The sequence below is a fragment of the Talpa occidentalis genome, unplaced genomic scaffold, assembly GCF_014898055.3.
Source record: "Talpa occidentalis isolate TD23 unplaced genomic scaffold, MPIMG_talOcc4v2.1 talOcc4.15, whole genome shotgun sequence".
NCBI lineage: Eukaryota > Metazoa > Chordata > Mammalia > Eulipotyphla > Talpidae > Talpa > Talpa occidentalis.
The window spans coordinates 52,674,776-52,698,520 of record NW_023601543.1 but is presented as its reverse complement, the minus strand read 5'-3'; the positions used below and the strand labels follow the sequence as shown (position 1 = coordinate 52,698,520).

General features: G+C 39.3%; 1 protein-coding gene across 1 annotated transcript in view; it reads left to right on the top strand.

Moving 5' to 3' along the window:
- KLF8 (KLF transcription factor 8) overlaps window positions 1-23,745 on the top strand; it is a 202,358-nt gene that overhangs the window by 142,726 nt on the left and 35,887 nt on the right. Inside the window, exon 3 of the mRNA XM_054695896.1 lies at window positions 13,532-13,605. Within this exon, the coding sequence (XP_054551871.1) occupies window positions 13,532-13,605 (74 nt within the window). The remainder of the gene's footprint in view (window positions 1-13,531; window positions 13,606-23,745) is intronic.

Here is a 23,745-nt window from a genome sequence, read left to right as displayed (position 1 = left end):
CTCTCCTCTCCTTCTGTTATTCCTATAACTCTTACATTTCCTTTCCTCATGGAGTCAGATAGTTCCCGAAGTCTTTCTTCATTCTTTTTCCTTCGTACTTCTCTTCCTTTTCTGTTTTGGTTCTTTTTATTTCTGTGTCTTCAAGAGTACTTATTCGTCTTCCATTTCATCTATTCTGCTTTCATTGCTTTTCCAGAGTTCTTTAGTTCCTCCATTAATGCATGCTTTAATCTCCTGCGTTTCTTTTGCTTCCCTCTTTAGGGACTCAATTTCATTCTTCTGACCATTGTTTTCCCTCTTTAGGGACTCAATTTCCTTCTTCTTATCATTGTTTTCCTTTATGAGTTCTGTCATTTTTTTAATCACGGCAATTTTAAATTTTCTCTCTGGAAGGCTCAGAAGTTCATCCAATTTACTGTCGTTGCAATCTGGGGGGTGGCTTCCTTTTTGTGGTGTGCTTTTTTCCTGAGCAGTTGTTAGGTTGTGTGTGGTTCTTCTACTCCCTACTGTCTGTTTTCTAATTTGTCGTATGCATTGGGACACTGTGTTGCTGGGACTGGCCGGCATCTTGGGTGAGCTTCTCTGCTCCCCTCCTCCAGGAGCCATCTGTCGGTTTCTAGCAGTCTTTACTGAAGAAGGTCCCTGTTCTAAATGCCGATGTGGGGACCACACTCCCCTGTGCACTGTGTCTGCCCCGGCGGTGGATTCCCGCTCCCCCTCTGGGTTTGTACTGTAGGCCAGAAGGGGCCTGTCGTGCACGAGCTTCCCCGCTCACCTCTGGCTCCTGAGGGAGCCTTCTGCAGGCAGTCTTTACTGAAGAAATGTCCCTGTTCTAAAATGGCGATGCGGGACTCACTCCCTGTGTGTCCCGTCTCAGGCACACTCTTCTGAGCGCCTGGTCTGCCCTGGCCATGGGTGCCCGCTCCCCCTGTGGGCTCAGACTCCTGGTCTGAAGGGGTCTGGGGTGGGCTAACTTCCCAGCTAGCCACGGGCTCCTCCAGGAGCCTTCTGCTGGTTTCAAGCAGTCTTTTCTGAAGAAAGGTCCCTGTTCTATGGGGTGTTAGTGACTTTTTTTCTGTTCGCTAGGTGGCGACAAAGATCTCTCCTATTGTTCTTGGGGAGTTGTTTTTTTAACCCTGTGGGACAGGAAACAGAGTGGGAATGGTAGGGAAAACCTCAACGGCTTTGGGGTGCTGTGTCTGCCTTGTGCCTCACCAACGTGGAGGACCCACAACCCGAATTTCATGCCCCGGGTCTCAGTTCCAAAGCCTTCAGGTCCAGGACACGGGCTGTAGCCCAGTTTAATGACCGCAGAAATGGCGCCTTTTGCACCCCGCTCCTGTGTCTGGGCGCCTGGTTTCTGATTACTCAGTGAGGGACTTTCACCTCAGTGAGGGCCCCCGCACATCTCCCCGCAAGCCTAGGTCGCAGGCACGGGTACCTGGGCATCCGAGATCCGCGTTTGCTTTTCAAGCGCACCGCTTTTCCGCGCAAGCTTTCCGGCCAGCCCGGTGCTGTGTGCAGGTCTCCAGAGTCTCTGTTGTTCTCTAATGGAGCCCGGAGTCGTTCACTCACCTCTGCGGCAAAATGAAGGGTTCTCCACAGCTCCAGTTCACAGGGTGTGGTGGCTGAAATAGTTCCTTTCCACTCACAGTCCTGCTTGATGCGTAGTTTGTTCTTGTTGGTCGGTTTTAGTTTGTTTTTTTCCTCCTTTCTGTTGGTTGGAGAGTGCTGACTTTGTGGGTGGGGGAGGGTAGCAGGGCTCTGCGCTTTCCTCCCTTCTAGTCCTCTTTTATGACAACTTTCTTCTTCAGGTAGTTTGCTGGAGTCGTCCGTTTATCTTCCGTGTCCCAGTTCTCACTGGGACCTGCCACTTTTCCTCCCTATTAACTTTTTTTTAATGGGAGATCTTACTCACAGAGTCTCCTCGCCGTCATGTTGCTCCGCCCCCTTCCTTCTCAATTTTTTGAAAGAGTTTATGAAGAATAGTCACTAGTTCGTTTCTGAATGTTTGCTAGAATTCATTTGTAAATCCATCTGATCCTGAGCTTTTGTTTTCAGGGAGGGTTTTGATTCCATTTCGATTTCACTGCTTGCAATTGGTCTGTTTAGGTGTTCTTTGTATTCTTTATCTAGCTTTGGGTGATTGTGGAGTTGTAGGAATTTGTCCATCTCTTCTAGATTGTTGAGCTTGTTTGCATATAACTGTTCATAGTACTTTCTGATTATTCTTTTGATTTCTTCTGTGTCTGTTGTGATTCTCCTCTTTCATTTGTGATCCTATTTATTTGTGCTTTCTCCCATTTTTCCTTTGTGAGCCTGGCTAGGAGTTTGTCTATTTTATTTATTTTTTCCAAGAACCAATTTTTGGTTTCATTCATCTTTTGGATTTTTTTTAGTTTCTATTTCATTTATTTCTGCTTTGGTTTGTATTATTTCTTTTCTTCTACTGGTTTTTGGGTATTTTTGTTGTTCTTTTTCTAGTTCTTTGAGATGTGAAATTAGGTTGTTTCTTTGAGTTCTTTCTTGTTTCTTGATGTGAGCCTGTATTGCTATGTATTTTCTTCTTATTACTGCTTTTGCTGTGTCCCATACATTTAGGAAATTGGTTTCCCTCTTGTCATGCAACTCAAAGTATTTTTTAATTTCTTCTCTGATCTCCTCATTAGTCCAGTGGTCTTCCAGTAGTGTGGGTTTCAATCTCCATGAGGGAGGAGGGTTCCTTGCCTTCTTTTTATAGTTTATTTCTAATTTGATGCCTTCATGGTCAAAGAAGGTGGTTGGAATGATTTCAACCTTGGTGTATCTGTTGATGTTTGTTTTGTGTCCCAGTATGTGATTGATCCTGGAGAATGATCCCTGTGCACTTGACAAAAATATGTACTCAGATTTTTTTGGGTTTGGTGTTCTATAGATGTCTGTTAAGCCCATGAGCTCTAGATCCTTATTGAGAGCTTTAGTGTCCTTACTGATATTTTGTCTCATTGATCTAGCCATTGCAGATAGTGGTGTGTTGAAGTGTCCTACTGCGTATGTGTTTTCTCTGATGTCTGTTTTCAAAGATGATAATAGTTGTCTGATATATTTTGGTCCTCCTTAATTTGGTGAGTATATGTGAATGAGTGTTATTTCTTCTTGAAGTATTGTCCCCTTGATCATAATGTAGTGACCGTCTGGGTCTCTTTTTGCCTCTTTGAGTTTGAAGTCAATTTTATCTGATATAAGTATAGCTGTTCCTGCCTTTGTTTTTGATCCATTTGCTTGTTGGATTGTTTTCCATCCTTTTACTTTCAGTCTATTTTTTTCTTTTGTAGTTAAATGTGTTTCCCGGAGACAGCAAAAGGTTGGGTGTTGTTTCTTAATCCAGCTTGCAACGCTGTGTCTTTTTATTGAAGAGTTTAGTCTGTTTACATTTAGAGTTAATATTGATATGTCAGTGTCTGTATTTGACATTTTGTTTGTCTTTTCTCTGGTTTTATTTTTTTTTAATTTTTTTTGTCTTGTTTTGTTCATATTCATCCCCCTTTGGTTATGGCTTTAGGACTCCTTGTAGTATTTTTTGGAGTGGTGGTTTAGCTTTCAGGATAGAGTATTCTTGGTTGGCATTTGTTGTCTTGGTTCTATTGACTATGTCCCTCCACTTCTCCTTGCCTGTAGTGTTTCTTCGGAGAAGTCTGATGTCAGTCTGATTGGTTTTCCTTTGTATGTTATCTGTTTCTTCTCTCTTGTCACCTTCATTATTTTTTCCTTGTCTTGGATTCTTGGAAGCTTTACTATAATGTGTCTTGCTGTATTTTTCCTGTCATAATGGAAGTTTAGTGTTCTTGTTTCTTGTATGTCTATTTTCAGCTCCTTCTTCATGTTTGGAATGTTCTCTTCAATTTTTTCCTTGACTATTTTCTGTGTTCCTATGTCTCTCTCCTCTCCCTCTGGGATTCCTATAACTGTTTTATTTCCTTTCCTCATGGAGTAAGATAGTTCCCGAAGTCTTTCTTCATTCTTTTTCCTTCGTACTTCTCTTTCCTTTTCTGTTTTGGTTTTTTTAATTTCTGTGTCTTCGAGAGTACTTATTTGTTCTTCCTTTTCATCTATTCTGCTTTCACTGCTTTTCCCAGAGTTCTTAACTCCTCCATTAATCCTTTGATCTCCTGCATTTCTTTCACTTCCCCCTTTAGGGACTCAATTTCATTCTTCTGAACATTGATTATCTTCCCCTTATCATTGTTATCCTTTATGACTTCTGTCAGTTTTTTAATCATGGCAATTTTAAATTCTCTATCTGGAAGGCTCAGAAGTTCTTCCAAGTCACTGTTGTTGCATTCTGGTGGGTGATTTTCTTTTTGTGGTATGTCTTTTCCTTGAGGATTGGCTTGGTTGCTTGTAGTTTTTCTTCTCCCTGCTGCTTGTTTTCTAATTTGTCCTATGCGTTGGGACACTGTGTCACTGGTACTGGCTGGCATCTTTTTGGTGTGCTCTTTCTGCGATGTTGGAAACCGGTGGTCCAATCGAGTCAAAAACTGTTATGCGAGAATTTTAGTAGGGCATTGGTACTATGAATATGTTAGTGATTGCTGTCACAGAAAATCTCCCCCTTCTGTATTTGTTTAATTCCGGAGGTAGGTCCTGTGGTCCCACAGACTGCCCTATTCATGGCTGGATTGCCCACTGGGCTCCAATATCCTATATCCCCCTCTGGGCTCTGACTGGTGGCCAGATGGGGCCTGGCTTGTGGGGGCTTTTCAGCTCACCTCTGGCTGTGGGGGCAGCCCTTTCCCAGCTCCAAGTAGTCCAGATGGGTTCCGGACACAAAGATCCCTCCAACTTGTTCTTCTGTTAGCAAACATTTTTTCTGAAAAAAGATACTCACTAGATTTGGGATATTAGAAAATAGTATGGGATCACTGTAACTTAAGTCATAGGGAAAGAGTTCAGATTCTGATTCTATTATTTCTGAAACTATGTGACCTTGTATCACCAAATTCATTATTTATGAACTGAGAATGGCATAAATGCTGTCTCTTTCCATACTTTCAAGCTATGTAGATGCCTTTGTTGTTTGTGGGTTTTTGTGATATGAGCCATTCTCACAGGTATGAAGTGGTGGGTATCTCATCAAGCTTTTTATTTTCATTTCCTTGATGATAAGTAATGATGAGTATTTTTTCATATGTCTGTTGACTAAGGGTGTGGAGAAAAAGGAAACTTATTATTATGTTGGTGGGATTGTAGACTGGTCCATCCCCAATGGAAAGAAATATAGAGATTCCTCAAAATATTAAAAATGGATTTAACATATGATCCAACAATTCCACTCCTGGGTGTTTAACCAAAAGGCTAAATAAAACACAATAATTTGAAAGGAAACCTGCATACCTTAGAATAGATGAGTGAATCAAAAATTTGTAGTGCATATGTACATGGAATACTACTCAGTAATCAAAAATATGAACCCATGCCATATATGGCAATATAAATTGAACTAGAAGGGATTATTCTAAGTGAAGTGAGCCAGAAAAAGAAAGATAAATACTGGATGGTTACACTTATATGTGGAATCTAGAGAAATCACAGTGTCAGGAAACATACAAACTATAAGACTGACCTTTGAAAGCATACCTTATATTTGTGACATTCGGGAGGTAAGGGAGAAAGAGAGGAAGAGGAGAAGAGTAAAGAACAGAGGTGGAGGAGAGTGCAGTGCAATGTGGTGGACTGTGAGCACTTTTGTGGTGGGAAAACTGTGGCAACTACACCTGTAGGGACAAATCCTAATTGGGGCTTCCCTGGTAGTGCAAGGGGTTAAGATGCAACCTATGAAGATATCCACAGCAACTGAAGCTCCAGTTCAATCCCCAGCCAGGGATCTACCCACATGCCACAGCAGACCTCTCCTGTCTCACTCGCTGCTCCCCTCAGCAGTGTATTTCAGTCAATCTGCCTGTTCTGCTCCCCACTCTGTCTCTGGTGTATTCTTTCATCCCACACACCTCTGGCCTGTCTCCCAGTTCCTATATGTATAAATAAATAAATATTAAAACAAAAAGAAATCCTAAATTGTGAAAAAATAAACAAGGATGTTTAAAAAAAACTATATAGATACACTTGAGTTATTATTATTTATTTTGTCCAAATGTTCTGTATTGTTACAGCACTAGGTAAATTTTTTTGGCTTGTAGGGTTGTCAGTGGTCTCTTTTTTTTAAAGTTGTAGGTCCCAACAACTTTAATTTGCTCCCCTTCTTTTGTAAAAAAAATATTTATTTATACATACAAGAACTGGGGTACAGGCCCTAGGTGTGGGGGGGGGTGAGAGGATTCACCAGAGACAGAGTGGGGAACAGAACAGGCAGAATGACTGAAATACACTGCTGAGGGGAGCAGTGGACAAGACAGGAGAGGTCTGCTGTGCCATGTGGGTCACCTCCCTGGCTGGGGATCGAACTCGTGCTTCAGTAGCTGCAGATAGCTTCATAGATTGCGTCTTAACTCCTTGAGCCACTCCTTGAGCCACCAGGGAGACCCTGCTCCCCTTCTTAAAATTTTAATTTCTCACCTCTTGTTTTCCCTCTAAGGGCTGGCTAATGAGTGGCATATGTTCTTATTAGCCAGCTCCTGTGCCTAGAGATTTTGTTCAGTTTCATACAAACATATCACTATGGGAAATGTCATTTGGGTATCAAAATATACTTGGAAAAATGACAAAATAACTTTATATAATCTTTTTAAATTCATATGGTCACAGTCCCAGGAATATGGTTTGTGATACATTGATCCTCTTGTGGATGGGGCTCAGTTTTCTTATTTTCTCCTCTAGTATTCTCTCCCATAGGAGAACCAGAAAGTCCACCTTCCAGACACAATGTCTTGAAGAGCCAAACCAAGCAGAATAAGGTTTATTATCTTAAGTAGGAAATTTGCATTTCTGACACAGTCCTGCCTATGTGATTCACATCTCAACTCCCCAGGATACATCTTAGCTCCCTTTGGAGGTTTCTTCACCACATCCCTCATAGTTTTTGTGAAGCTGCCTGTTGTCAGACACTCAATTCTAGAGAAAAGCAATATACTTAAGTCCTTTTATTAAAAAAAAAAAAACTGGCCATTTAATACCATTCTGTTGGTCTGAATATACTTTATTTTTAAATTTTGGCTCACTAAATATTAAAGAAAACAAATTAGCCCCCACACCTCTGGCCTGTACGCCAGTTCTTGCATGCATAAGTAAATAAATCTTAAAAAAAAAAAAAACTTTCTTAAAAAAAAAAAAAAAGACAAGGTTATACATCTTCCTGATAGCTTTTCCTATGCTCACTCCTACAAAAAATTTAGAATGCTGTCCATGATTATCTAACAGCTATTCCATTTGGCTGGTCTTCAGCTGTGGGTACATTAATCAAGGATATTTGTCATGTGAATGGGGCAAGAGAATGGAAACACTAATTCAAAAACATATACACCCCCATCTTCATTGAAACATTATTTACTATAAACAAGGTATGGGAACAATCTAAGTGTCTATCTAAGGATGAATGGACAAAGAAAATGTTGTGTGTGTGTGTGTGTGTGTGTGTGTGTAAAACACTATTGAAATATAGAAAATAATACAATATTGCATTTGTGACAACACGGATGTACCTTGAGGGCTTTATGCTAAGTGAAATAAGCCCGACAAAAATTGTTTTATCTAATTTATACATGAAATATTAAAAAATCATGCCAAACAAACACTGAAAGAAAACACAAACTTACAGATTCAGAAGACAGATTGCTGGTTACCAAAGGCAGTGTGGGGCCTTGGGGGAAGGAGAGGTAGAAGGGATTGGCATAGGGATTGAAATGAGTTAAGGATGCTAAAAGGTACAGACTTCAATTTATAAAATACATAAGCCATGAGGAATGAAATGTACAGCATGGTGACTATAGTTAATAATACTGCATTGCATATTTGAAAATTGCTAAAAACAGATCTTAAACATCCTCATCACAAGAAAAAAATTGTAAGCATGCATGAATAGAGATATTAACTGGCCTTATTGTGGTGCTCATTTTGTAATATATGCAAATATTGAATCATTTTGCTCTACACCTGAAGTTACTATAATGTTATGTATGAATAATAATAAATTATAAATAAATAATTTCTTTATTCCTATGATCATTCATTCATGTGACATCAACAAATAATATGGAGGAGATACTCTGCTAAAAGATAGCTATATAGAGAGGAATACACTTAAGTAACTATTGAGGGGTTCCCCTAATGGTGAGGGAACTAGACATATAATTCCTTTTGTACCAGGCACTATTGTAACACTGGAGCACATGTTAACTTGATAAATCCTCATGATAACCCTGAGAGCTAGTACTGTTATTACTCCCATTTTTTTTTTACATCATTGTCATTTTTAAACAATATTTGCTTCCCTCCCATCAGGTGTAGTCCCTATAGAATTACCTTTGCCAATGCACCTGTGCACCATAACCACAGTCCGCTGTGCTTCTCTCCCTCCCTTTGATCCCTCTCCCTCCTCCTCCCCTGCAGGATGTCTCTGATTTATAATTGTCTGTTTTTGTTTTGTTGTGTTTTGTATTATTATTTTTTACACTGATGTTTTATTTGGTTCCCCTATATTCCTCCTATAAGTGAAACCATCTGATATTTTTCTTTTTCCTTCTGACTTGTTTCACTGAGCATAATTCTTTCTAGCTTCATCCACGTTGCTGTGAATGGCATGAATATATCTTTTTGGATTGCTGAATAGTATTCCGTTGTGTATACATACCACATCTTCTTCATCCACTCATTTATTTTTGGGCATTTGGGTTGTTTCCAGGTTTTACTTATTAGAAATAATGCTGCAATAAAAATGGGGGTACATGGGCTTCCCCTGGTGGGCTTCCCCGCACTGTGAAGCTGTCTGCAGCCTCTGAGCCCCAGTTTGATCCCGGCTGGCTGACAAGGGTCCCACATAATGCTGCAGACCTCTCCTGTCTCACCCGCGCTCCCCTCAGCAGTGTAGTTCATCAGTCTGCCTATTCTGTTCCCCGCTCTGTCTCTGGTGAATCCTCTCTTCCTTCCGCACATCTGGCCTGTACCCCGGTTCTTGTATAAATAAATAAATTTTAAAAAAAAGTTTAAAAAATATAGGGGTATAGGTGTTCTTTTGAATTAGTGTTTTTGTGTCCTTTGGGTAGATCGCTAGGAGTGGAATTGCTGGGTCATATGGTAGCTCCATTTTTAGTAGACTGTGGAAATTCCAGACAGCTTGCCATAGGGGCTGGACAAGTTTGCACTCCCACCAGCAACATAGGAGAGTTCCTTTTTCACCACATCCTCACCAACATCTGTTATTGCTAGTTTTTTTGATAAGTGCCTTTCTTACTGGTGTAAGGTGGTATCTTAATGTGGTTTTGATTTGCATTTCCCTGATTACAAGGGATATTGAACATTTTTCATATGCCTGTTGTCCATTTGCATTTCCTCTTTGGAGAAATGTCTTTTAAGTTCTTTTGCCCATTACTCCCATTTTAAAGATGCGGAAACATCAGCTGCTAATAATAGTTAATTGTATTGAGATCTTTTTATATGCTAAAAACTAGTTTACAAGCATCCTTATATACTAATTTATGTAATCCTCATATTAACCCCATTAAGTTAGTACCATTTCCGTCCCCACCCTCCTTCTTCACAAGTGAGGAGACTAATGTTTGTAGGAGCTAAATAGCTTGACAAAGTCAGTCGGATTTCTCAATACTGTTGTCTTATAACCCATAGCAATTAAAGAATACCAGTTAGGAAATGACTTATAAATTATTTTGACTAGTAACAATGAGGCCTAGTTGAAAATTATGTGAATGGAGAATAAGAACAAAATTCTCTCCTACATGTTTTTCTGGGAGCAACCAAGTATAATCTGCTGGGTTTCTGGTGCCCGTCTGTGGACTATGTTTCCCTCCTCCTTGAAATCAGAAAAATAAGTTGTCACTGCTACCTTGTACTTCATAGCTAATTATACCTCAAGTATCTCTCATGCATGTACTCTTAATTCTTTCATTCTTTCCCACTCTTGTCCAATTCTGGCACTTGAACAAAAACACACTTCTCATTCTCATTTTCTGTATTGAATACCTGCCATGTGCCAGATGCTATTCTAAGCCCTTGAAATATATCATTGGAAGAAAACTTCAAAAATCAAAATCTCTGTCTTCAAAGAGTTTACAGTCTAATGGAAATCAGTTTTCTACATATAATACTATGTTTATTCCTTACTATACTTCTTCCTTTGTTAAGCCAAAATCCTAGACTCCTAGAGGCTTCATAGAAGACTTAGAACCCTGCAGAGAATGGTTTTAAATATTTTAATTCTAGATGGAAAAGTAGAAATTTGTAAAGAAAAAGACCTTGTCAGAAATGTGATTTCCAGGCACTTAAATTGCAGGTTAGTGTTCTCTGGTATATTTGCTGTTTCTCTATTTCTGGTTGACCTAGAGACAAAACAGATAATAATGTGCCTTTTTCTATATTTTTTATTTTTTTGGTTAATGATGAATGTATGTGTGAACTGGTCTACTCATATACTTAAATCAATAAAAAGAAATTTCATGCAATAAAGATCTTTTAAAGCTTCAAAATTCCCCAAGCTCTCTCTGATAGTAGCCCAAAAGCTTTCCTTATAACCCCAATAGAATGTTCTTTGTGCATTATTGCCATCTAATTGGGACTGGTTTCCTTCATTCCTGACATTCAATAAAGGAATTGTTTTTAGGTTTAACTTTTACTTTTTAAAAAAAATATATAATTATTTATCCAAGAACCGGGGTATAAGCCAGATATGTGGAAGGGTGAGAGGATTCACCAAAGACAGAGTGGGGAACAGAACAGGCAGACTGATAAAATACACTGCTGAGGGGAGCAGCAGGTGAGTCAGGAGAGGTCTGCTGCACCATGTGGGTTTCTCCCCAGTCGGCTGGGATTGAATTCACGCGGCAGAGGCTGCGGACAGCTTCACAGCATGGCGCTCAACTGCCTGCACCACCAGGGAGGCCCCTATCTTTTACTTTTTTTTTAAAGATTTATTTATTTATTTATACAAGCACTGGGTACAGTCAGAAGTGTGAGCAGCTTCGCAACCCAGCGCTCAACCGCTGCGCCACCAGGGCCCGGATGGTCTCACTCATAGCAGGCATCTAGGAAACTTAAATAAGGAACCAGGAAAAAGAATAACTATAAGAAAGTAAAAATCAAAATCAACAAACAACTATGAACCAGAGACTCTCTATGGGGGTGGGGGGGCGGGGAGGGGAGGGATTGGGGTCAAAATAAGGGGGTCGCAATTGTATGGGGAATATAAAAATAAAATTTATAATAAAAAAAAAAAAAAGAAAAGAAAAGAAAAAAAAAAAAAAAAAAAGAAAAAGAAAAAGAAAAAAAAAGTGTGGGGGGGGCGAGAGAATTCACCAGAGCCAGAGTGGGGAGCAGAACTGGCAGAAGGACCAAAGTACACTGCTGAGGGGAGCAGCGGGCGCAACAGGAGAGGTTTGCGCGCCAGGTGGGACCCTCGCCTGGCAGCCGGGGATCGAACCGGCGCTGCAGAGGCTGCAGGCAGCTTCGCAGCCCAGTGCTCAACCGCTGCGCCACCAGGGGAGGCCCACTATCTTTTACTTTTTATGTGGTTTTATTGTAATTTTATATCATCGCTGTTTGTGCATTTGCTGTATTTTAACTGCATTATGTCTTAAATGGCTATTGTGGTATGATCTGTAAAAGGATCATTTCTATGTACAACTGTATTTGACATCTCAAAATTAACTGATTTATGGACTACTTTTTGAAATGCTATCAGGTATGAAATGAGTTGCCTGACTGTGGGTCCACACCCGTGTGCTTGAAAGGGACTTATTAATACTCAACTGCAGGCACACAAAAAAGGTTAACAAAGAGGACGTCCCTAGTGGTGCAAGGGGTTGAGCACAGCACTGTGAAGCTATCCACAGTCTCTGCAGCACAAGTTCGATCCCCAGCCCGGCAGGGAGCAACCCCGTGGTGCACTGGACCTCTCCTATTTCCCCTACTGCTCCCCTCAGCATTGTATTTCAGTCCATCTGCCTGTTCTGTTCCCACATCTGTCTCTGGTGAATCCTCTCAAGCCCCACACCTCTGGCCTGTACCCCAGCTCTTGTATGTATGAGTGAATAAATCTTTAAAACCAGGTTAATAAAGGGTTTATTTGCAAAAGGAGACATGAAGAAATGAATAACTCAGGGAGAAAAAGAAAGAGATAAATTCGTAAATGCATCCTACCAGTTCTGCTGTCCTGGAATCCCAATGGCACACTGAGATCTGGTGAAAAGCCAAGAGCCGTGAGGGCAAGAGAGAGACACCCCCAAGGACCACATGTCTGGTTTTATACCCAACATGGCTGTTTAACTCCACCCTCAGGTCCCAGCAACCATCCCTTTGGTGATGATGTGATTTGTAGTTCCCAGTGTCTTGATGGCTGGTCTGGAGTGGGGGTGGAGTCCACAAAACCTGTATGGAGTTTGCTCAGGACATCCTTTCCCCTTAACAATTCCCACTTTCACTTTTGCCACCATTTCTATGGTGATGAAAATCAAATGTATGGATGCTGGGGTGTAGCCTCAGATGAAATTTTTTCAGTGTTCCAGTTTGAAAGAAAAACCACTGTCAGTCTCTCCAGGTATTGTCCATTGTGGAAAACAAAAGTCTCCATTCCTGGAAAATAGTTCATTAGTCCCAGCCAAAAGAAAAAAAAATCTGGAGGCACTAGCCAAAACAAAACATCAAATATATCAGAATCACAGGAAAAAAAAAATAATTGGTTCAACTTCTCTAAAAACAATTGAAATTAAGTTACAGCAAACTGTGGATTCATCTTTTTTTAACCTCTCTAATGAAATTAGACTGTAGATAGACAAAAGAACATCTGTTTGAAGAGCGGATGCCATATTCTTCTGGTGGGAATATCTATGATGGTGTAGTGCAGATGACTGAAGTCTCTGAGTCTCTCCTTTCATAGGAGAAAAAACTATATAACAAGGAAATAGAGGACTGCTTATGTTAACACCACATGGCTTGTATGTTTATGAGATGTTGACAGTTAAAGTGTTTCTTTAGAGAGATCTGGTGTGTGAATGAATTCACTAGGGTAAATATCCACACAGGAGCATGGAACTCCTTAGAATGAGAACTATACCAGGATCACAAGGATTCTGGAAAGTAGTATGTTGATATTCCCATGGAGATGGAGTGGGTTGGAGAGGTAGGAAAAAACAGGAGTCACATTCATATAGGATTTGAGTGCAGGGGGCAGCTAATATTGTGGGAACAATTTAGGGTATCTTGTTGTTTAAAATATATACATCAGACTATTGCCCAAATGTGTAGTAAATCCTAAAAAAAGAATAATGTTCATAGATCACTAATATTTGTAACCAAAGGTAAATGGTATGCTGTATGCATATAAAAGCTTAGACGTTATTTTAAAATTGTCTTTCACTGTTCTCTTTTCCAGATTTGGATAAATTCATAAACAACTTGGAACTCCAACTTAAATCAGAAGGTGGATCAATGCATGTATTCAAACAGGTCAGTTATCAGAAAAATGAGTTACTAATACCAAACCATAATAGTTGGATACCAACCTGTAATCATTATAGATGCTCATTTTTCTTTCTAACAACATGTTGGAAACTGTGGAAGGGTGAATAGTGGGAGGTTTCTGAATGCCAATTTTCAAGTTCAAATAGGGAGTGGATCCGAAAGAAAAGAGACATAGTAATATAGATCAGTAATATAGGGGCAAGATTAAACTCTTTGTATACAACAGCAATCATTTATCTAACATTATTACATATTTCAAACACTCTGAAGATTAAATATGTTGTCTTGCTTAATCTAAACAATAACTCTGTTGGATAATTCAATAGGGTTCTCCAGAGAAACAGAACCAACATAATGTATATATTTCAGTATCTCTCTCTAGATAGATAAAAGAATGGATGGATGGGTAGATAGATAGATACATAGATGATAGATAGATATAAAGTACAAGATACATATCTATCTCTCTCTCTCTCTCTCTCTCTCTATATATATATATATATATATATAGGACATATGTAGATACATTCAGAGAGAGAGAATGTTTAAGAAATCGGCTCACATGACTGTGGAGTCCATATTTTGAGTTAGTCCAAAATTTGATGGGGTAGGCAGGCAGTCTGGAGATGCAGAGAAGAGTTGCCGTTCAAAGATAGTTTGCTGGAAGAAATTCTGGCTTGGAGGTCAGTCTTTTTCTATTAACCCACTTTATGAAGGGTAACCTGCTTTACTCAATGTCCAATCATTTAAATGCATACACCACCCCAAAAATCACCTTCACAGCAACATTCAGAATGATGTTTAACCAACTATCTAAGAACTGTGTCAGCCAAATTGACACATAAAATTAAGCATCACAGATAAGTATTCTCAATGTTCCCATTTTTATACATAAGAAATTTGTGACTTTGGACACTTCCAGAGCAAGTATTCAAAAGAGATTACCTGATTTTTGTAGGCAAACACTGTGTGTTAGATGTGGAAATTGGGGGGACTTCCCTGGTGGCCTAGGGGTTAAGTTTCAGCACTACCACCATTACTGCCTGAGTTAGATCCCTGGCGCGGGAGCACCAACCCATACATGGCACAGCAGACCTCTCCTGTCTCTCCCCACTGTTCCCTTTCAGTTAATCTGCCTGTTTTGCTCCCCACTCTGCCTCTGGTGAATACTCTCGCTCCCCCTCCCACTGCACCTCTGGCCTACACCTCAGTTCTTCTACGCAAAAAAGAAAAAAAAAAGAAAAGAAAAGAAAAATAGACCTGGAAGTCAGTTTTGCTCAGGTTTGAGTTGTAAAATGATTGCATAAGTGAAACTTAAATACAGTTTAAAAAAATCCTTGAAAAACCATTCAATTGCCTGTATAACTATGTATAGTAAGTCCTAGTAAACAACTACAATAGGTTCTTGAAAATTGACTTTAAATAGGGCCTCCCCGGTGGCGCAGCGGTTGAGCGCTGGGTTGCGAGGCTGCCCGCAGCCTCTGCAGCACCGGTTCGATCCCCGGCTGCTCCCCGGCCACCGGAGGAGGGTCCCACATGGCATGCAGACCTCTCCTGCGGCCCGCTGCTCCCCTCAGCAGTGTACCTCGGTCTTTCTGCCTGCTCTGCTCCCCGCTCTGGCTCTGGTGAATTCTCTCACCCTCCCGCGCTTCTGACTGTATCCAGTGTTTGTATAAACAAATAAATAAATAAATCTTTAAAAAAAAAAAAAAAAAACAACATATAACAAAGCCATTGCCTCAAATAATGTCATTTACTTCAAAGTCTGTTTGGATTTCCTTTTTAATATCAATGTGTTAATGAAGCGACATTATTCAGGGACCCATTGTATACAGTCTTGTGAATCTAGTACTAGCCTGTTTATTTACTTAAATCGCCAGATAAAGTTATCTGGATTGTATTTAGAAGTCATTTTTTTACACACACACACTTTTTAATTATTAAATGTTTTGCCCTTGGTGTATAATTAAACTTGTTTAAATTACATGTGCATTTGGATGGCATTGTTTTAATTATATAATCTCAATTTAATGCCTTATCTTACTTGCATCTGTTGCCATTTATGGACAATTAGTACATCAAAACTTGCTAAATGTTTCAAAATGTCTGCTGGTTATTTGTGTTCAGTCATAGTTAATACTAAGAGGAAACTGATCACAAGTGTTGGGAATCTATTGTGTTTGTAATAAAAATTACCCAGTTAAATTTTGTCAAGCATGCATAGCTACCGGGCCTCCCCTGGTGGCACAGCGGTTGAGCGCTGGGCTGCGAAGCTGCCCGCAGCCTCTGCAGTGCCGGTTCGATCCCCGGCTGCAGGCCAGGGTCCCACATGGCGCGCAGACCTCTCCTGCCGCCCGCTGCTCCCCTTAGCGGTGTGTTTCGTCGGTCTGCCTGTTCTGTTCCCCGCTCTGGCTCTGGTGAATTCTCTCACCCTCCCGCACTTCTGACTATACCCAATGCTTGTGTAAATAAATAAATAAATAAATAAATCTTTAAAAAAAGAATGCATAGCTACCTTATCTTGAGATCTTAATACTTATCTTGAGATCTTAGTACACCTAATTACAATTCCAAAAATGTTTTTCCATGCATTATTTTAGTATACTAAGTTTTCAGAATTTGAAGCAACTTTGAAATTGGCTCAATGGTATGGGAAATTCTGGATAGTAGATAAGCAAAACACTGTTTTTGTTTCTTCTCATTTCCAGGATATCTCTTTAGTAAAGGTTGGGTGATTGTGGAATATGGCTGCAGAGCACTGCAGCTCACCCAGGGACAAGGACCCAGACCTTGTATTTTTTTTTTAAAGATTTATTTATTTATGCATACGAGAACCCGGGTAGAGGTCAGAGATGCGGGGGGTGAGAGGATTCACCAGAGACAGATCTGGGAACAGAACAGGCAGACTGACTGAAATACACTGCTGAGGGGAACAGAAGGCAAGACAGGAGAGGTCTGCTGCACCATGTGGGTAGCTCCCTGGCCAGGATCAAACTAGTGCTGCAGGGGCTGCAGACTGCTTCATAGGTTGCTTATTAACCCCTTGTGCTACCAGGGAGACCCCAGAGCTTGTGTTTTATAACAGCTCTCACTAATCTATAGTGCACTTTATCCCCTGAATGGCTAAATTATCTGTATCAGTTACTGATGTGATTCTGTTCATTGCTTGTTCTCTAATTGTCAAATTCTTCATGTAAATACTCTTGTCTTCACAGTGATATTTGTCTCTCAAACTTGTTATTTAATTTATGTACCACCCTCACAATTTTGCCATATCTTTATCATGTATATTATTTGCTTATTTTTTAAAAAAATTGGGTAAGCTAAAAATAAACAAATGCCTATATTAATTGTGTTTTAAGCAATCTAAAGAATTCTGAGTTTCTTAGTGCTGCCACAAAAAAAATTACTGAAACTCAGTTGCTTAAAACAACAAAAATTTATCACTTACAGACATAAAAACAGAAGCCTAAAATAAAGGTTTTGTAAGAGCTGCAATTTCTCCTGAGGCTCTAGGACAGAATCTGCTCTTTGTTTCTTCCAGCCTTTGGTAGAAAAAGATATTCCTTGATTTATGGACTCAACACTCCATTAACTGTGCATTTCCTCAGTACTTTCTCCTCTATGTCTCTGTGAGCCTCTCATATGTGTACATCTTACAAAGAAACTTATCAATGAATTTTTTAAAGATTTCTCTATTTATGCATACAATAACTGGGGTATAAGCCAGGGGTACAGGGGGTGAGAGGATTCACCAGAGTGGGTAGTAGAACAGGTAGATCTACTGAAATACACTGCTAAGGGGAGCAGCAGGCAAGGCAGGAGAGGTCTGCTGTACCATGTGAGTTAGCTCCCTGCTTGGCCTGGAATCCAAATCCTGCTGCAGTGGCTGATGATAGCTTGATAGTGTTGTGTCTTGAACCCCTGCACCACCAGGGAGGCCCAATGAATTTAAGATCCACCCAAATATTCCAAGATAATCTCCTCAATATCAATAGCTAAATTGGCTCTTCAAAGACATTCCAAGTAAGGTAACATTCCTGGGTTCTGGGGATTGATTAGGGTGCTAACATATATTTTGGGGTAACACCTTTCAACTCAATACAATGTACTATATTCATTTTTACAATATGTAAACTATTAAGTATATAACAAAAATTTAAATGAAATAACATCTATATACCACCTAAAAACAATCTTAGATGCTTTGATGATGACAAAGTCATTAATCTTGCTATTATTTTTCATAGCTTCACTTTAGTTAATAATATTTCCACATTTTCATTCTAGGTAATAATCAAATACCTAATGAATGAATATATGCATGCATACACATACATACATATATACATGCATATATACATACATACTTCTTGGACATCATTTTCCTGGATGTGGATTTTACTATGCTTGAAATTATCTTCCAGTCACTTAGGACTGCTTAGCTTATTAGTTTGTACAAATTGATTATTTGTTCTTATAGTGCTCCATTTTCTGATTTGAGGCAGTGTAAGATTTGAAATCTCTCTAGGTTTATATTAGCACTACCTTTCTAATGATATCCAACTACATCTACCTTTACTTTTTTTAATACTCAAATACATGATGTCCTTATTGGAGAAGAATTGGATTGGCATTTCAGAGATTTAAAAAATGAGTATGTACATAATAGTGTGCATGTGCGTATTTGTGCACCCAACTATGAAAATTGTTAGTCTAAACTCAGAAGGAGAGTATAAAGGACCTCTATACAAAAGTATGTTTTCTCTTTCTATTTGGGAGGATCATGGGCTTTGTATTATTACCATGACAATACTACTCTTTCGACTTACTATATTGTGTGAAGAAATTTGTTCTTTTACTTTCTTTCTAGTGTACCTTCCCAGTTTCAAAATACAAATCAGCAGTGTTTCAAGCTATTAATTCCCTTAACCCTCCACATCCCTGGGCCTTTCAATATAAATCAAATGCTTGAAAGCTTAAATAGTTGTAAAATTTACCACCTAGTTCTAGGTTACTTTCTAGAATTCAAGTGCCAAGGTGGGGGACAGGTCACTGTACAACAGAGCCATGGTGGGGGACAGGTCACTGTTTTGAATTTTCACCTGTGCACTCACAATTGCAGATACCATGCAGGCTTAGGTATAACAAAAAATGGGGTTCGTTAACAAAGGGAGATTGCAAAAAAGGAATGGGTTTCTAAAGCTAATATTGGTCAGCTCTCCCACCCTAGACAGTGTCTGTACTGTTCACTAGTCCAAACAAGGCTGCTAATGCAAGTTGGTACTATCCCTTTGACAAAAGCCTGGAGCTGTTGGCACAGTGGTTAGCTCTGGACCAAAATACAACTCATGAAGGCAGGTGATGACATCAACCACATGGTGGTAGAGAGAAGATGGGATCAACCTCTTTCCTAAAAACAAATAAAAAAAGAACTAATAACAAGCTTTTAGCAAAACCCAGACACTTTGAACCAGCTGTGTGGCACCAGCGATTTTCCAGGAATCCAAAAACCAAAAGGGGGCAAAAAATAGATGTGTCTGGCCAAACGGGGAAGTCCAGCCCACTAAGCTGGCCAACATCAAACAGCCTAGACTGGGTCCCAGACTGCAATCTCCAGTATCCCACTATACTACATCTGGAACCCTTGGATAACCACATTTAGAGAATTCAGAATTATCTCAATTAAAAAAATAAAAGAAGCTGAAAATTAACAGAATATTATGAGAAACATAATCAATGAACAGAAGAACAAGATTGAGGGCCTCCCTGGTGGCACAAGTGGTTGAGCGCCGCACTGTGAAGTTGTCTGCAGCCTCTACAGCGTGGGTTCGATCCTGGCCGGCCAGCGAGAATCACACATGGAGCAACAGACCTCTCCTGTCTCGCCCACTGCTCCCCTCAGCAGTGCATTTCATCAGTCTGTCTGTTCTGCTCCCTGCTCTGTCTCTGGTGAATCCTCTCACCTCCCCCACCCCCCGGGGCATCTGGCCTATACCCCAGTTCTTGTATAAAAATAAATAAAACTTAAAAAAAGAACAATATTGAATCTTTAAATAAGAAAGTAAAGGGACCGAAAGTTAAAAGCTCAATGGAGGAACTGAAAAATTCTGGAAAAAGCCACAAAAATACAATAAATGAAATAGAAGAATGAATCAGTTCTCTTGAGAATACAGATATAATAAAAAGAGTCAAAAAGGAAAAAGTAATAGAGCAACAAAGGAAAATGGAATAAAGAAACACTCTGAGGGGGCCTCCCTGGTGGCGCAGGCCGTTGAGTACCGCTCTTTGAAACTGTCCACAGCCTCTCCAGTGCCAGTTCGATCCCTGCCGGCCTTGGAGATACCCACATGGGTATCTGTACCCCGGTTCTTGTATAAATAAATAAATCTTTTTTAAAAAGTTTTAAAAAAAAGAAACACTCTGAGAATTATCTGACTCCATGATAATAGGATATATAAGAGTTAATAGAAGAGAGAGGTGAGGGAACTAAAAACAATTCAAGGAAATATTGAAGAGAACATCCCAAACTTGAAAAAAGAAACAAAAATGGACCTAGGGGAAACTAAAAGGTCACCAAACTACCATAATGAAAAGAAAACTACAGCTAAGGCCTCCCCGGTGGCGCAGTGGTTAAGCGCTGGGTTGTGAAGCTGCAGCGCCAGTTCGATCCCCTGCTGCTCCCGGGCCACCGGAGGAAGGTCCCACATGGCGCGCAGACCTCTCCTGCCGCCTGCTGCTCCCCTCAGCAGTGTACTTCAGTCCTTCTGCCTGCTCTGCTCCCCACTCTGGCTCTGGTGAATTCTCTCACCCTCCCGCACTTCTGACTGTACCCAGTGCTTGTATAAATAAATAAATAAATATTTAAAAAAAAAAGAAAGAAAGAAAAGAAAACTACAACGAGACACATAGTAGTAAAGCTTCCAAGAGTCCAAGACAAAGAAAAAATAATGAAGCTAATGAGGGAGAATGAACAGATAACCTATATATGAAAACCAATTAGAATGACATCAGACTTCTCTGAAGAAATACTACGGGCAAGAAGAGAATAGAGCAACATATTCAAAATGCTCCAAGACAAAAAATTGCCAGCCAAAAATACTTTATCCTACAAAGCTCTCCTTCCTTTATGAGGGAAAAATAAGGGCATACTGAGACAAAAAAAAATCTTCAGGAATTCACGATTACTAAACACCACTTCAAGAAATGTTAGGGGGCCTCCCCAGTGGCACAGCGGGTTGAGCACAGTGCTGTGAAGCTGTCCGTAGCCTCTGCGGCACAGCTTCAATTCCCAACTGGCCAGGGAGAAACCCACATGGCAGGGCAGACCTCTCCTGTCTTGCCCGCTGCTCCCTTCAGCAGTGTACTCCAGTCCATCTGCCTGTTCTGTTCCCCACTCTATCTCTAGTGAATCCTCTCACCCTCCCACACCTCTGGCCTGTACCCCAGTTCTTGTATAAAAATAAATAAATCTTTAAAAAAAAAAGAAATATTAGAAGAAGCCTGGAAATCTAAACCAACAGAGGAATGAACAGGAAGAATGGGACAAGGTAGTGAATAGAATCACAAAATGATCACCAAAATAGCAGTAACACACTTCCATATATCAATAATCACCCTAAATGTAAATGGACTAAACTCACCAATAAAACAACAGAGAGTAGCATACAATACTAAAAAAATAGAATCCAACCTTCTGTTGCCTCCAGGAAACTCACTTAAACTATAATGATAAGCATACATTGAAAGTAAAGGATGGGTTAGAAAACAATTCTACATTAAAATGGCCCCCAAAAGAAGACAAGGGTACCCATACTTATATCAGATAAAACAGACTATAAACTGAAAAGGTGAAAAGAGACACCAGGGACACTATGTAATGATCAAGGGGACAATGCATCAGAAAATCATGACACTCATTAATATATACTCAACAAATGAGGGAGCACCAAAATACATTGGACAAGTACTACCAGTTCAGAAAACAAAAATTGGAGAAAATACATATGGGGTGGGAGATTTCAACACCCCATTCTCACCAAGGACAGATCAACAAAACAGAAATTAAACAAGGACACAGTAATCCTAAATAAAGATCAAGACTACACAGACCTAACAGATATACATAGGACACTGTACCCCCTAACAACTGAATACATATTTTTTTCTCAAATGCACATGAATCAACCACATATTATGTCACAAGACAAACATCAAAAATAAATGAAGACTGAAGTCATACCAAGTATCTTCTCAGATCATAAAGACATCAGAGTAGAAATCAACTGTGCAAAGAAAGCACGGAGATTGGAGATTGCCCATTACTTGGAGAATGAACAACATGCTACTGAGAGACCATTGGGTTAATAAGAAAATGAAAGAAGAAATTAAAAAGATAACTGAGACAAATGACAAAAATGACACAACTTTCCAGAACTTAGGAGAATCAGCAAACACATTATTAAGAGAAAAGTATATAACAATACACACCATATGAAGAAGCAAGAAATAATCCAAAGGAATATCCTAATCCCCCATCGTGAGGAACTGGAAGAAGAACAACAAAAAAATTCAAATGCCAGTAGAAGAAACAAAGTAATAAAAAAGCAGAAATAAAGTAAATAAAAATAAAAAAGGCAATCCAAAGATGAATGAAACCAAAAGCTGGTTCTTCATAAAGTTAAATAAAATAGACAAACCCCAGCAAGGCTCACACACAAAAAATGCAGAAAACCCAAATAAGTTGTATTATTAATGAAAGAGGAGAAACTACCACAGACACAGCAGAAATCTACAGAATGATTAGTGATTATTATGAACATTTATATGCAAACAGATTCAACAATCTAGATGAGATGGACAAATTCTTAGAACTATACGATCACCCAAAGTGGAACAAAAAGAATTAGAAAACTTAAACAAACCAATTATAAATGGTTAAATTGAAATAGTAATCAAAACCCTCCCAAAACACAAAACCCCAGGAACCAGAGAGTTTCACAAACAAGTACTACCAAACCATCAAAGATGAATTAATATCTGTCCTACAAAAACTTTTAATAAAAAGTTGAGAAAGAAGGAAAATTACCAATTTCACTTTCTAAGGTCATATTACAGTGATAGTGTAAACTAAATCAACAAACTAGATTTGGGTTTGGTATCAAACCCCAAAAGACATTACAAAAAAACAAACCAACAAGCTAGATTTGGGTTTGGTATCAAACCCAAAAAGACAATACAAATAAAAGAAATCTATGTTCCTATTTGTGCTTTCTCTTGTTTTTTCTTCGTGAGCCTAACTAGAGGTTTGTCTATTGTGTTTATTTTTTTGAAGAACCTACATTTGGTTTCATTGATCTTTTGGATTGTTTCTCCTATTTCATTTATTTCTGCTTTTATTTTTATTATTTCCTTTCTTCTAGTGGCTTACGGGGTTTTTTTTCTTGTTGTTCTTTTCCCAGTTCTTTAAAGAGGGAGATTTAGTCATTTCTCTGAGTTATTTCTTGTTTCTTGATATGAGCCTGTATTGCTATATATTTTCATCTTATAACTGCTTTTGCTGTGTCCCATACATTCTGGAGAGTTGTGTCGTCATTATCATTCATCTAAAGGTATTTTTTAAGTTTCTTATTTGATCTCTTCATTGATCCAATGTTCTTCCAGTAGTTTGGGTTTCAATCTCCATGAGGTAGGAGGCTTCATTGCTTTGTTTTCATGGTTTATTTCTAGTGTGATGCCTTCATGATCAGAGAAGATAGTTGGTATTATTTGAATCTTAGTGTATCCATGGATATTTGTTTTGTGTCCCAGTATCTGATCAATACTGAGAATGATCAGTATGTATGCGAGAAAAATGAGTACTCAGATTTACTTTTTGGTGCAGTGTTCTATAGCTGTCCGTTAAGCCCATGAGGTCTAGGTCCTTGTTTAGAGCTCTAGTATCCTTCCTAATTTTCTGTCTCTGGTGCAGTGTGTTGAAGCCTCCTACTAGATATGTATTTTCTCTAATTTCTGTTTTCAGAGATGATAATAATTATCTGATATATTTTGGTGCTCCTTCATTTGGTGAGTATATGTTAATGAGTGTTATTTCTTCTTGAAGCATTGTCCCCTTGATCATAATGT